Here is a 14,216-nt window from a genome sequence, read left to right on the forward strand (position 1 = left end):
TAAATAATATACAAAGTATATCAAACGATAAAGGTAGATTCTCAGTTTAATCTGGCCCTTCACAACAATAGTCGTAGTATACCCTTGAATGAGTGCTCCTGTTAGAGTCTTCAGGGTATTCTTGTTTACCAGAGAGGAGATCCGGTACAAGAATCGTGTTCGTTGGTTGACTTTTTTTATTACATTGGTTGCCATTTTGTCACAGGAAAGATTTGCCTCTATGATGGAACCCAGGTATGTAATTTCATCTTTCCTTGTGACAATATTGTCACCCACTGTGTATTCTCATATTTTTTGTGTAAGATCAAGCAGATAAACAATGCATTTTTTTTTTTTAAATTTATCTAGGATGAATCATTAAAAGGGGTGGCATTTCCCTTTAAACTGAATTATGCCATTTCTACCACTAGATGACGCTAATGACTAGCATTTTATGTAATTATGTGCTGAATTGTATCCGTAATGGAACATTACCTCACTTTGTTGTCAAAGGATAGTAAACTGAATCTATACAGTAGGTTCTCGAATAATGTCACACAAGAAAATAGTTTTTTTTATTTATTTAATTTTACAAGTATAATGATATAATATAATAATATGAACTTTAGTATAATAAATAATATTCATTATTCAAGAACCTATAGATAGTGTGTTCAAAGACTCTTCCATATAAGGTATAGATTTTCGGACATCCTGGTGGCCCGTTATTTTATACACAGGCCTGTCTAGTGTAGCCAGTATCACACACTACCCCCGGGGGGGGGGGGGGAGATGATTCATCCTAGATAAATGTAAAAGAAAAGTGTCATTGTTTATCTGCTTGATCTTACACTCAAAATATGAGAATACTTTTTTTTTTCTAATGCAGAGAGACACACATTACAGAGAGAGAGAGAGAGGGAGGGAGGGAGGGAGGGAGAGAGAGAGAGAGACAGACAGACAGACATACAGACAGACAGACAGACAGACAGACAGACAGACAGACAGACAGACAGACAGACAGGAGAGACACACACTGGGTCTGGTACACACACACACACACACACACACACACAGTCAGTATACTGGTAGGCAGTATCTCATCTCATGATCGAATTTGGCTTTATGGGCGGCGGGTAATTAAGATTTGATAGGAGTGTAAATCCAGAGATCACATCCGATCATCAGCAGCCCATCATCCTTGCAGCAGCTGTACTGTAGCCTACTGTAGTGTACGGCGGGGTGGGTGGGTGGGTCACTCCGTCCTCACGCCGGAGTTTGAACGCTCTCTCGGGCAGCCGGCCAGCGGTACGTGTCCCTCCCTCCTCCCTCCCTCCTCCCTCCTGGTTCCACTGAGGAGGAGCGACGAGGCGGTACAGTACGTTGTGCAGAAGAGCAGAGCGGCCAGCCGAGGTGTGACAGCAGTGTTCTCCTCCTAAAGGTATGTAGCTGTGGGATACATCGGTTCAATCTGGATATCATACGGTTCTTCTATGTGGATATACGGTTCAATCTGGATACCTTGTTGTTGTTCTGCTGGGGAAAAACGAATGTGTCTCGTCGGTCGACGCGTCTCAGGGGGCGAATGGTTCACTTTGAGCACTGGTCAGATTTGTGCCGCGCTGTTGTTCTACTATAGAAAGACGCGGATGCGAATAGTTGTGCTGGACTCTTTTTTTGTATCACAAACAGTACTGTATTTGCAAATCTGGTATGTCATACATGTACTGTATTTGTACTGTACTGTATTTGTAAATCTGGTATGTCATACATACATAGATGTAGCACAGTACTGTCTATCTGTATGTCGTGTTATGTTATGTCTTGATGAATTGAAAATGGGGGACCCTGATGTAAACAAGACGAAAGTCTTTCTCTGGTCTGCATCCCCTTAACAATTGTGTGTATTGAGCCATACTGTATTGTACCCATTCTGCAATCTGTTAAATAACGTTTTCAATCAATCAATCAATCAATCAATCAATCAATCAATCAATCAATCAATCAATCAAAGTCCAGGGAGGGGGGGGGGGGGGGGGGGTGATGCTCGGTGTCGGTGACCTCTGCTGTAGCCAGGCGCGTCTATCGGATGTAAATAATGACACCAATGTTCCTCCTATTGTTCAAGTTAGGAAAATGTTGTTTTATCATAATATCCATCTGCGCCACCCACTACGTGCTATATCCTGTATTAACCAGACTAGACTGCAATCCTGTGTCTATTATTAGGTTATTGTCGTTGTATATAGTCATTATTTAACCCAAACGCACTTGTTTTTTTCCCAGGTGAAAACTTTTGAGTGTTGTGGTGGTGGTGGTGATGATGATTGGGGAGTTTAAGATTTTTGACAAAGTCATTCCAAGATAGCTTTGCTATGGTATCTTGTCTGATTGATTGATTGATTGATTGATTGATTGATTGATTGAAAAGTTTATTAACAGATTGCAGAATGGGTACAGTACAGTACAGCTCAATACATACAATTGTTAAGGGGATGCAGACCAGAGAAAGACTTTCGTCTTGTTTACATCAGGGTCCCCCATTTTCAATTCATCATAACATATATGACATACAGATAGTCAGTACTGCTACATCTATACATTTATGACATACCAGATTTGCAAATACAGTACTGTTTGTGATACAAGAAGAGTCCAGAAAAAGAGTGTATATACATTTGACGTAGAAACTGTACATTGGAGGAGGTTGGGTAGGTGGGTGGGGTTGGGTGGGTGGGGGGGGGTGGGGGGGGGCTGTACATTGGAGGTGGGGGGTGTTGGGTAGGGGGGGGGGACACACACACACTGTACACTGTACATTGGAATACTGACAAAGCCATACTTGGTCATTTACTGTACAACTGGGTTAGGACATTTGTATGCTCTGCCCCGCGGTGTAGCGCAACTACAACCAACTAATCCCTGCTACAGTCAGTGTTGTACGTTTCAAATCCCAGATTGTGTTACTACTATAACTGTTTATAATGATTAAGAATTCACGTTCACTGACATCTACAGCGATAAGTACACATTGCCGCTGTTTATGTGCCATTCAAAATTAGTACAGTCTGTGTTACGTCCAAAGTTGTATCTTTTGGAGAAATAATATAAACCCTTACCCACCACAGACACATTACAGTACATACAGTAGCTACAGGCCACAGCCGGGACAGCACTGTAGCCTCGGACTGTTTACATGCATGCTCTCCGCATGTGGCTCATCTCTGATTAACACTTTGACTGCCATGAAACGTCTTTTCACGTCATTGCTGGCCATGCTCAAGTTGCCGGGGGACGCTGTACAGCGTCCTTATATCAATATTTCAAAAATCTGCGATCGGATTCATATGTCCCCTCCGCTGGCCTGAGATCCACCAGCAGGACCCACTGAGCTCTCTGGCGGTTCAGGAGCGCCATCTGGTGGCCGATCGGCGCAATCGCCAAACAGGATGTTGAATAGAGGTTGTCCTAGACGACCGTAGTACTTCCGGCACTCGCTATAGGTCCCGCGACTCTGGCTCGTCACACTACACAGTGATCGATTGCCAATAACTCGATAAACAACATGATTTGGACGTATATACCATTATACAAGCTGGAGATGGACCGGGTAAATTTACATCCCATAATGATAAGATTTCAACTCGACGATGATCGCCCAACGGCGCGCGGAGAGAGACTGGGGTGAGTTTCAGCGTGTAACGTTACCGTCTTCGATACTAACTGCTATTATCAACATTTGACCCACATTAGATGATTGGTATAACGCTGCCCACGGAATTATAAACGCCCCCTAGCCCATCCGGTCAACATCAGATGACGTGTAGTAACTTCTAGAAGTACGTCTAGTTGGAATTTTTTATATCGCGCTGATTGCCATAAAACTGTATTGCATCATCAATATAATGCATTTGGGGCTATAGATCACGTTCTGGAGAAAGCTGCAGAAAGAGATGAAAACATACTTATACATTAGACCATACTTTACTATGAATATGTGAATGAAAAAGTTTAACGTTGCTACACAATGAACAATACATATAGGACTTTGAATGGGCCCTAATAATGGCAATGTAGCAATAGAATTTAAAAAGTTATAGCCATGCAAAGAAGGGGTACTTCTCCATAGACAAATAGAGCCGGCAACCTATGGTATATCATTAATTTAACCCAAGGCAACCAAAGTGGTTTGCCTCCGATTATGGTGATTGATTGATTGATTGAAAAGTTTATTAACAGATTGCAGAATGGGTACAGTACAGTACAGCTCAATACATACAATTGTTAAGGGGATGCAGACCAGAGAAAGACTTTCGACTTGTTTACATCAGGGTCCCCCATTTTCAATTCATCATAACATATATGACATACATGACATACAGATAGACAGTACTGCTACATCTATACATTTATGACATATCAGATTTGTAAATACAGTACTGTTTGTGATACAAAAGTGTCCAGAAAAGGAGTGTATATACATTTGGCATAGAAACTGTACATTGGAGGAGGTTGGTTGGGTGGGGTGGGGTTGGGTGGGTTGGGTGAGGGCTGTACATTGGAGGTGGGGGGGGGGGGGGGGGGCACACACACACATTTTACACTGTACATTTGAATATTGACAAAGCCTTACTTGGTCATTTACTGTACAACTAGGTTAGGACATTTGTAGGGGCCAGTTTCGAATTGCAGTCTCACGTAGGTGTTTTTTGAGAGTGTTTTTGACAACATGCTACTTTGATACCCAGGATATCACACCCAGTGATGCGTTGCTCATGGGACGAGGAACCAAAGTTTTGTGAGCAGAAGCGCATGCACGCACACGCACGGATGTGCACGTGCGTGCACACAGGAATGCGCTGCACTCGACTGATGCGTCAACTCGCAGTACCCACCTGGCTACTTTGCATAACAATAGCGCCGGTCGTCAGGTGTTACATTCCATTCGTAGAGGCAATTAGTCTGTCCTTATGTGAGGGAACATGTATGCGCATGCGCAGGAGCGCGCGCACGCGCCTGGGAGCGCGCGTGCACGTGGCGTCATTAGCGTGCGTGCAACCAGTGTTGATATAAGCATCGCAACACTGATCACACCATGTGCAGATGTATATTAATCATTGAGTGCCAGCAGGGGGCGCACGATTTATCGCTTGAATGGCAGCCTTTTGCGACTGATTTTCCGATATTTCATGATTTTCATGGAGCTATTTCTATATTCTATATGCGTCTAATACGCCCGTCGCTTATCAATGACTTGCTTGCAGTCAACATGTACGAAACGGATTGTTTTTTCATCAGTACATTTCCGTTTTATACCGTTTCAAAAAACGGAAGTTTGGGGACATTTCTAGAGAAAAACATATATTCCGCAGGAATCTCCTTTAGTGTAATACACACAACACGTTGTCATTTTCCGGCTGATTTATGAATCGTTTTCAAATAAATGCTAGATTATCGATAATATGTGAAAAAAAACATCTGATTACCCCAAGACTGGTAAAATAGATTCCTTACCTCACATCAGATGTTCTGCAAAAAGATTATTCCAATTCCTAATCGCCATTCCAAATATCGATCGCGTTTATTGATCCAACGTTATGTACTCGAAACACATATTCCACGCTGCTCTGAGGGTCCCCAATGAATGCAGTATTCTCGGGGTACATTGCCTGAGAAGTAAAATGTGGAATCCGTTTTTTCCCCCTCCCCCATGCATTTCCATTGAGTCCAATCCAATGGGTGCAATACCATCCGGGAGACGATAGGGGGCGGTATTTGCCCTTTTCGAGGTCAGAGCCAGTCTCAATTATAACGTGAGGCTGGATTGATGAAAAATGTATGGATATCGCTAATAAAAGCAATAATGATTAAATAACGAGATTTCTCGTTGTTGGCACTCAATGCATGGCGGCCAACAACGAGATTTTCGTCGTTGGCACTCAAAGTGTTAACAGAGACGTCACGCTGCTTAGGGGCCACTCATGCAACATGTGGCCAATAACAGGCATTTTGTGCGTTCACTATGAATTGAAAATGGGGGACCCTGATGTATAAACAAGACAAACGTCTTTCTCAGGTCTGCATCCCCTTAACAATTGTGTGTATTGAGCCGTACTGTATTGTACCCATTCTGCAATCTGTTAAATAAAGTTCTCATTCATTCATGGTTAAAACTATGCTTGCTGCATGCGATTAACCCGAACATATTTTTAAATGACTTAGTCATAATTTATCTGATGTGTTTTTACCCAGTGTTTGTTTATTTGTTTATTAGCAAAGGATCCCCATTAGCTGACGCCAAGAGGTCAACTAGTCTTCCTGGGGTCCGAGACAACATTAAAACACTACAACATATACAATTAAAACATAATACAATTAAAACATAGCAAGACATACCAACCAAGGAAACACAACAACATTAACACACAAACAAATTATATCAAAATATGTACATCAACGGTAACATATTGCATAACTCAGCATTGTCAATATTGGCTACATGTAAGATTTAAATTTATTTTTGAAGCTTGCTACACCCCTTATGTCACGTATGTCACTTGGAAGATAATTCCATGCCCTGATAGCCCTATATAAAACTGTTCTTTGCATACTGTTAGTATTTGCATGGGGTAGAATAATCTGCCCTCGACTTGCCGCTCTGGTAAAATGCATGTGCACATTTGAGCTGTAAATTATTTTATCCGTGATATATTTAGGACTGTGGGTTGTGATCACTTTATGAAAACAAATTAAAAGGTTGGCAGAAAGTCTTTTCTCAACACTCCGCCAACTAAGACGTTCATGCATTTGAACAACACTAGTCCTATATGAAAAACCAAGAACGAGTCTTGCTGCCTTATTTTGTACCACTTGTAACCTATTTAGCAACTGTTTTGAAGCAGAAGCCCACACTGCAGAACAGTAATCCAAGTGGCACAAAACCAAAGCACAAACAATCTGATTAAACAGTGCAAATGGAAGGAATGGTGCACATTTCCTGGCAGTAGCAACAGCTCTACCCATTTTAAAAACAGTTTTGTTTATGTGATCAGACCATGATAAAGTACTATCAAGCCAAAGGCCTAGAAGCTTAGTTTTTTCAACCTGCTGTATAGGTTGACCTGCAATTTGTAGAACCAATGTAGGTTTACGTGCCAATCTTTGATTGGTCCCAAAAAGCATACAAACAGTTTTTGATATGTTAAGCATTATTTGTTTTTATCCAGTCATATAAAATGTCCAATTCACCAGCCAAAACCTGATTGAGCTCAGAGTTTGTAGCTGCAGCATAATAAAGGGTTGAATCATCAGCATATGAAGTCAGACTAGCCTGATGTATAGAAAAAGGCATATCATTAGTAAAAATAGAGAATAAGAAGGGCCCCAGGCAACTCCCCTGTGGGACACCGCATTCTACTGCCTGACAAAGCACCATTAAAATAGACCCTCTGAGACCTCGAGGACAAATAACTCCTGAAAAATAAAATTGCTGAGTTATTAAAACCATAGCAGATGAGTTTTTGTATTAAAAGATTGTGATCGATCACATCAAATGCGGCACTGAAGTCTAACATAATAGCACCCACCAGCATTGAACTATCGATAGCTGAAAGCCAACTATCAGACATTTGTGTCAAAGCAGTGCTGGTCGAATGATGTATGTAGCCTATACTTCATCACTTGTCTAATGTAATCTATACTTTACATGCTTTACTCGTGTGATTAGGCTACAAGTATAGTGTTTACACAGGCTAATCAGTCATAGGATTAGGAAGAGTATTGGGGTACACTTCATAGTCACTACTAAGCCTTTTCATATTGTATTAAGTATGTTTTAATAGTATTCTAATCTGCAGGCATATAAACTGCTTAAACTCAAGTTAAGTTTGATCTACTTATAAGCCTATCGTCACGTGTCTATCCTTGAAGGCTAAATACATAATAATCCTATAATGTATTGAGTTGAATTTGTTATCAATTCAGTTTCTTTCAGTTACTTACTTACTTAGTTACTTTCTATGCCTCTGTGTACAATATATACGGACCACGTGACGTCTGCAGTTGTACACTTGCTGCTTCCAACACCTTTTCCAGACAGTAGTGTGATGATGTGCAATTCATGTTCAATGTAATTGCTCTTCTTCTGCAGTTCACCTAGTGCAGGGGTCAGCAACCTTTACTATCAAAAGAGCCACTTTTCCCCCGTCCCACAAAATAAAATGCTCAGGGAGCCGCACAACCTATTTACCCTTAAAATGAAGATAACACAGTGTATAACGTTTTATATATCCCCAAGCATACCCCACATTTAGCATAAAACACCTGACAATTGCATAGCATACCCAAAGTAATTTGCGATTTATTATACTTTATACTTATAGCACACAGTTTGTTGCATTAATGGGATTATAAAGCAACAAAAAGAAAAGATTTGACTTTTTAATTGCTGTTTTTACCTGTTATAACAAAGGGAAACCTCAAACTCTTATGAAGAGGAGAAAAAATACTGGCTGTGTAGACCTATTTTTTAATAAAACACAGAAGAGGAGACAAAACACTGGTGTCTGTAGACCGACTTTGAAATAAAACCCTGAACTATTCAGGTATATTTGAGTCCTTCCCTTATTTGTGGAACATTTATAAAATAGAAAGTAGTCCACTTTGAAAAAAGAATACCATGTGTAGACCTACTTTGAAATGAAACACAGAAAAGGAGAAAAAACACTGGCATCTGTAGACCTACTTTGAAATAAAACCCTGAACTATGCAGCTCTATTAGAGTCCTTCCCTTATTTGTGGAAAATCTATCAAATAAAAATTTATTTTTCATTGTTCGCAAATTTCGCACCACATATCAGGCATACAGGTAAGCCTTTTGTTGACTAAATATCTTAGTTGATGAAATATTTTTTCATTTCAGTGTCACAGTATGACATCGATCTCCAAAATAAGAAAAAAAAATTAATAAAAAAGTTAAATTTTTTAATTTAAATTTTTTTTTGGGCCAGGGAGCCGCAGCTGATTGGCTAAAGAGCCGCATGCGGCCTCGAGGCCGCAGGTTGCCGACCCCTGACCTAGTGAGTCAGCTCTGCTCTAACCCCGTTCCCAGTTGTATCTCCTCCGTGAGATAACGCCTGGTAAAGAACTACGGCCGAAAGTGTGTATGGGGTAGAATTTCCAGTGTATTGTACTTTCCCTAGAAGCTGCCTCCGAACGGACCAAACTTTTCCCGAATCCTGTCGGCAAACAAGCTATAGAACGTCCCGGTCATGTAGTAAATTCTTCAGGCAAAAAGCCGTTGCAGTGGCTTTTAAACGAGGAAATATTGTGCACTTCACACGTTTCTATAATTGTTTTGTCGAAACCGGAAAGCCTGTAGCCGGTACTTCCTGTACTTCCGTTTACACACTTTAGGAGGCATATCTTTACCAGCCTAGCTCTGCTCAAACCGTGAGTAATAATGTACCATGCAGCATGTGAATTACGTCTACGTTTTTCCGTCTACATGTGACAATGCTGTTAATGTGTAAGACACAAGTTTTGCATCATGCACGTGATTGTTCATCAACCTTCCCTTAACTTTTCAGGTGATAAATGGAGACGTCCACTGATAAACTAAACGTCCACATAGAGTCATGGATGGGTCCCAGAGGTAAGTCTTTGGCATTTTAGTTTAAACATGATACTGTCTGCTTCATCTTCTTCATGTGGTATGTCCCTTCATCTTCCTTTGTGCCCTTTGACCTGTGGAATAAGGGCCTGATTTTCTCTCTCACTCAAGCAGTAGTCAATTTGGAAACTTGTTGTGCTCTGTCCTGTTATAGTCCCTCGTGGAATATTCCAAGCACGCAGAATAGTTTGTTATATAGACGGTTTCACTGCTGGAATTATGTTGGACCCAAGTGTATTTCCTGTCAACTATTAGCATTAGCAAACAATCCAACAGGAAAATTTCAAACTAGGGTCCTTTTAGAATATTATCGTTGTCACTTTGAGACTGTCTATATACTTACTGCATATTAGTGCTGGCTGGTGTACTGATTGAAGATGTACAGATATACAGACATCATCTCTTATCAACCTGATTCTGCCCGTGTCTGTATGTCAGGTACAGTAGATACGTTCCTCCACTGCATTATGACAAACACAACAAACACGTTGACAGAGGTCCAACACGATGGAGGATGTGGTAATTAAGAGAAACATTATAATTATTTAATTGATCATCATACCTTATTTCAAATGATAATATTTACGTATCCGGGGCGGGGCGACAGTGGCTCAGGAGGTAGAGCAGTCGTCTGGTAATCCGGAGGTTCCCGGTTCGATTCCTGATCCTCCCGGGCAGCGTGTCGAAGTGTCCTTGAGCAAGACACTTATGGTTGCCCCTGCCATCAGTGTGTGAATGTGTGAGGGAATGGGTCAAATGTGAGGAACAAATTGTTTGGATAAAAGCACTATATAAAATGCACCATTTATTCATCTGTCTTTATTCAGATATCAATAGCGTTAAATACAGTAACCGTACTGTGCATTTTTTGAGGGAAAAACAACAACAACGGCTCATGATCACAGAGCTTTCATTCACGCCTGTTATTATCGTCACATGATAGTGTGTGATGTCATACTGCTGGAATGCTGCCGGCCTTTTTTGCACCTCCTTGTTGCCACAGGAGAAGCTTTTCCAGGCATTATTAAGCAAACATACCTCCATGTCTGATGCCATCTTCCACCTCCTCACCCTACAACTCATCTGCCCCATAACCAGTAGGGCTGCTCAGTATACACTATACAGTATGCAGTGTGCAGTGTGCAGTGTCAGGCTGCTATCTTAACAACTGTTCACGGAGAGTTTCCAAGCAAGGCTGGGAATCACCGGAGAGCTGCCTGTATATACTGTGGTGTCGCTCCGCGCCACAATTCTTAATGTTTCGATCGATACTGCAATATATCACTATCTTTCATCTGATCATAGTGACAATCTAAAACAATAGCCCCCCCTTGGGGGAAATACTATTCCAAAATGAGTTGTAGGCCATTTTTGAAGCTATCAACCCCCTACACGTACACACACACACACACACACACACACACACACACACACACACACACACACACACACACACACACGCACTCACACACACGCACACGTACACACACACACACACACGCACACGTACACACACATACACACACACACACCACACTGCGCTTCAAACGGTCTCTTATGTCTGTCCTGCATGCTGGTCCCAGATCAGCGTGTGCGAGGATGGCTGCTGTTGGACCACTACCCGCCGACGCTGGCGCTGACGCTCATCTACCTCCTGATCGTGTGGCTGGGGCCCAAGTACATGAGCCAGAGGCAGCCGTACTCCTGCCGCGGGCTCCTGGTCTTCTACAACCTGGGTCTCACCGTGCTGTCCTTCTACATGTTTTATGAGGTGAGGCCGCGCCGCGCTGCGCCACCGGGGGGGCGTTTCGGTTGTACATTTACTGTGTGAGTTCGGTGACGACAAAGGAGGAGGATGGGGCTGTAGTGGAGGGTGAACTCACACAGTACATTTCAATTTGAAAAAAAAATAATTTCAATTTGACTCAAACTGAGTACAATAAGAGTAAAATGTACTGTTTGAGTCAAATGTACTGTTTGAGTAAAATTTACTCTGCGAAATTTACTGTGCACTGTCCACTTTTCATTTGTGTTTACTGTGCAATGGTGCTCATTTACCTTAATCTATTGATCTATTTTACTGCTATCTATTGATCTATCTATCTATCTATCTATCTATCTATCTATCTATCTATCTATCTATCTATCTATCTATCTATCTATCTATCTATCTGTCTGTCTGTCTGTCTGTCTGTCTGTCTGTCTGTCTGTCTGTCTGTCTGTCTGTCTGTCTGTCTGTCTGTCTGTCTGTCTGTCTGTCTGTCTGTCTGTCTGTCTGTCTGTCTGTCTGTCTGTCTGTCTGTCTGTCTGTCTGTCTGTCTGTCTGTCTGTCTGTCTGTCTGTCTGTCTGTCTGTCTGTCTGTCTGTCTGTCTGTCTGTCTGTCTGTCTGTCTGTCTGTCTGTCTGTCTGTCTGTCTGTCTGTCTGTCTGTCTGTCTGTCTGTCTGTCTGTCTGTCTGTCCAGCCACAGTATCTATCTATCTATATTGATTGGTAAATTGTTTTCTGTTTGTGCAGTTGGTTGGTTGGTTAGTTACAGTAGTTCATAGTTTAGCCACCTTTTTCATTTGACACAACATCACTGCAGATGAGGCATTGCATTGTGCTTCACAGAGTGAGGAAAACTCTGTTTTGTGTTGAGGTTGATCCAAGTCCTTATTGCCCCACAAGGATGACAGGGTTTACAGTAAAGAAGAACAGGCTCTGAATCACATTTTGTCCGTAACGTGATTTGTCACGACATGACGAAATACATAACAAATTCACCCGGTCATCCCGTACAAGAAGAAAGCATCCAGAGGAATGTTAGCTGGGGGAACTTTAACAGTGATAACCACAGCTCGAGTGAATTCCATTACACGAGCACTGAGACAGTGAAGATGCCACGAGAGGTGGGAACAGAATGCTTCTCCAAAGGGAGGCGTGTTGGATAGCTACAGAGAGGTGGGAACAGAATGCTTCTCCAAAGGGAGGCGTGTTGGATAGCTACAGAGAGGTGGGAACAGAATGCTTTTCCAAAGGGAGGCGTGTTGGATAAATTTCTTAATGTTGTTATAACCTCCATCATAAGACTCTGTGTGCCTGGTAATAATTATAATAATAATAATTCATTTAATTTATAGAGCGCTTCTCAGTAACCCCGAAGTCGCTGGTATTGTTGAGGCTCCCCCTGTTGGCAGGAGCCTGTTGTGCAGGTTGCCGGCATCTATAATTGACCCCACCTGGGTCTTTTGATCATCGAATCACCGGCATGCACACAGAGGAAGGGTGTCTTGGTGTGTGGTGGCAACATGTGATTAAAAAAGGTTGAACTGGAGTGCCGCTCCTGGGTCTCTTCACATCGAGGATCCACCACTCATCCTTGCGGATGTAATTGTGGAGTTTGAACTCGTCAGTTTGTCTTGTTTTCTCTGATGGGGGGGGGGGGGGGGGGGGGGGCGGCACGCGTGAACTGTGGTGTTTCTGTTACACAAACCCAGTTAACCCGGGAACTTCGAACTGGTTGAACGGGCTGATTGGGTTGTTGATTGACCCAGATCAGGCGAGAGCAGGGCTGCGGTCAGCATTGTGTAAAAGGGCTTCTAGTCGACCCACGCGGTCGAGAGGCCGGCACTCCCGCGGACCCAGGGTTGGCGACTTAACAAAGGGTATATTAGAGTGCCAAAAAAAAATGAAACTAAACAAATATATTGGTGCAAACGGACATATTGCAAATGTCTGAGGCCACCGGTGCATCCATCACATGACGGCACGTTGTGTACATAATTTGTGACTGTAGACAGATCCGTGCTGATATGTTGGTGTTTGTACTCTCGCCGAATGATTCTGTAAAGATAACATTGCCATTTTCTTATTTTTTAAATCAAGGCAAGTCACTTTTATTGAAATAGTTGCGAGTGCTTTTCCAGTCATTACAATAAAAGACATAGCAATAACAAAGAACAAAACAAAACTGCAGTATATAACATGTGCCGATAAAACGGCACAAAGACAATAGAATACAGTAAAGATGTACAATGAAATAATAAAGTAAGACAAGATAGGAATGAAACAATGCGACGTCAAACTGCACTAAAAGCAAGAGAGAAAAAAGGTATTTAGATGTGATTTAAAAGTCTCAACAGTGGGACAGGAGGACTTAATGTGGGACGGGAGACTGTTCCAAAGTCTGGGCGGCAGCGACAGAAAAAGAAAGCCCTGTCTCCTTTGGCTACGAGACGTGAGTTGATGAGGACTGAGAGGAGCTGTTGTGAGGAGGATGACCCAAGTGACCGGGCAGCAGAATAAGGAGTCGTCGGCGGTGCTTATCCTCCGTCGCTTGTCTCTGCCGTTCTGTCTCGGATCAGACGCGGGGCGTCATATGATGATTTGCGTCTTGATCTTGTGAGGATCCTTTTCTCTTTCAGTTCAGTTCAGTTCAGTTCAGTTCAGAGTTATTTATTTGCCACATGGAATAATACAATCATAGTTTCTTCATTAAAAAATCATAAATAGCCATTCCATGGACAAAAGGAGCAGGAAGAAGAATACATCTTATAATTACCTGCCCCTTATTCCTAAACTAACAT

At 42.1% G+C, this 14,216-nt stretch overlaps 1 protein-coding gene across 1 annotated transcript in view; it reads left to right on the forward strand.

Annotated features, from left to right (window-relative positions):
• Positions 1 to 1,265: 1,265 nt before the first annotated feature.
• Positions 1,266 to 14,216, forward strand: part of elovl5 (ELOVL fatty acid elongase 5) — a 65,866-nt gene continuing 52,915 nt past the window's right edge. Inside the window, exons 1-3 of the mRNA XM_084322098.1 lie at positions 1,266 to 1,420; positions 9,567 to 9,631; positions 11,233 to 11,420. Of these exons, the coding sequence (XP_084178224.1) occupies positions 9,574 to 9,631; positions 11,233 to 11,420 (246 nt within the window). The 5' untranslated portion in view covers positions 1,266 to 1,420; positions 9,567 to 9,573. The remainder of the gene's footprint in view (positions 1,421 to 9,566; positions 9,632 to 11,232; positions 11,421 to 14,216) is intronic.

This window comes from Notolepis coatsorum (genome assembly GCF_963971535.1).
Source record: "Notolepis coatsorum genome assembly, chromosome: 9".
Lineage (NCBI taxonomy): Eukaryota > Metazoa > Chordata > Actinopteri > Aulopiformes > Paralepididae > Notolepis > Notolepis coatsorum.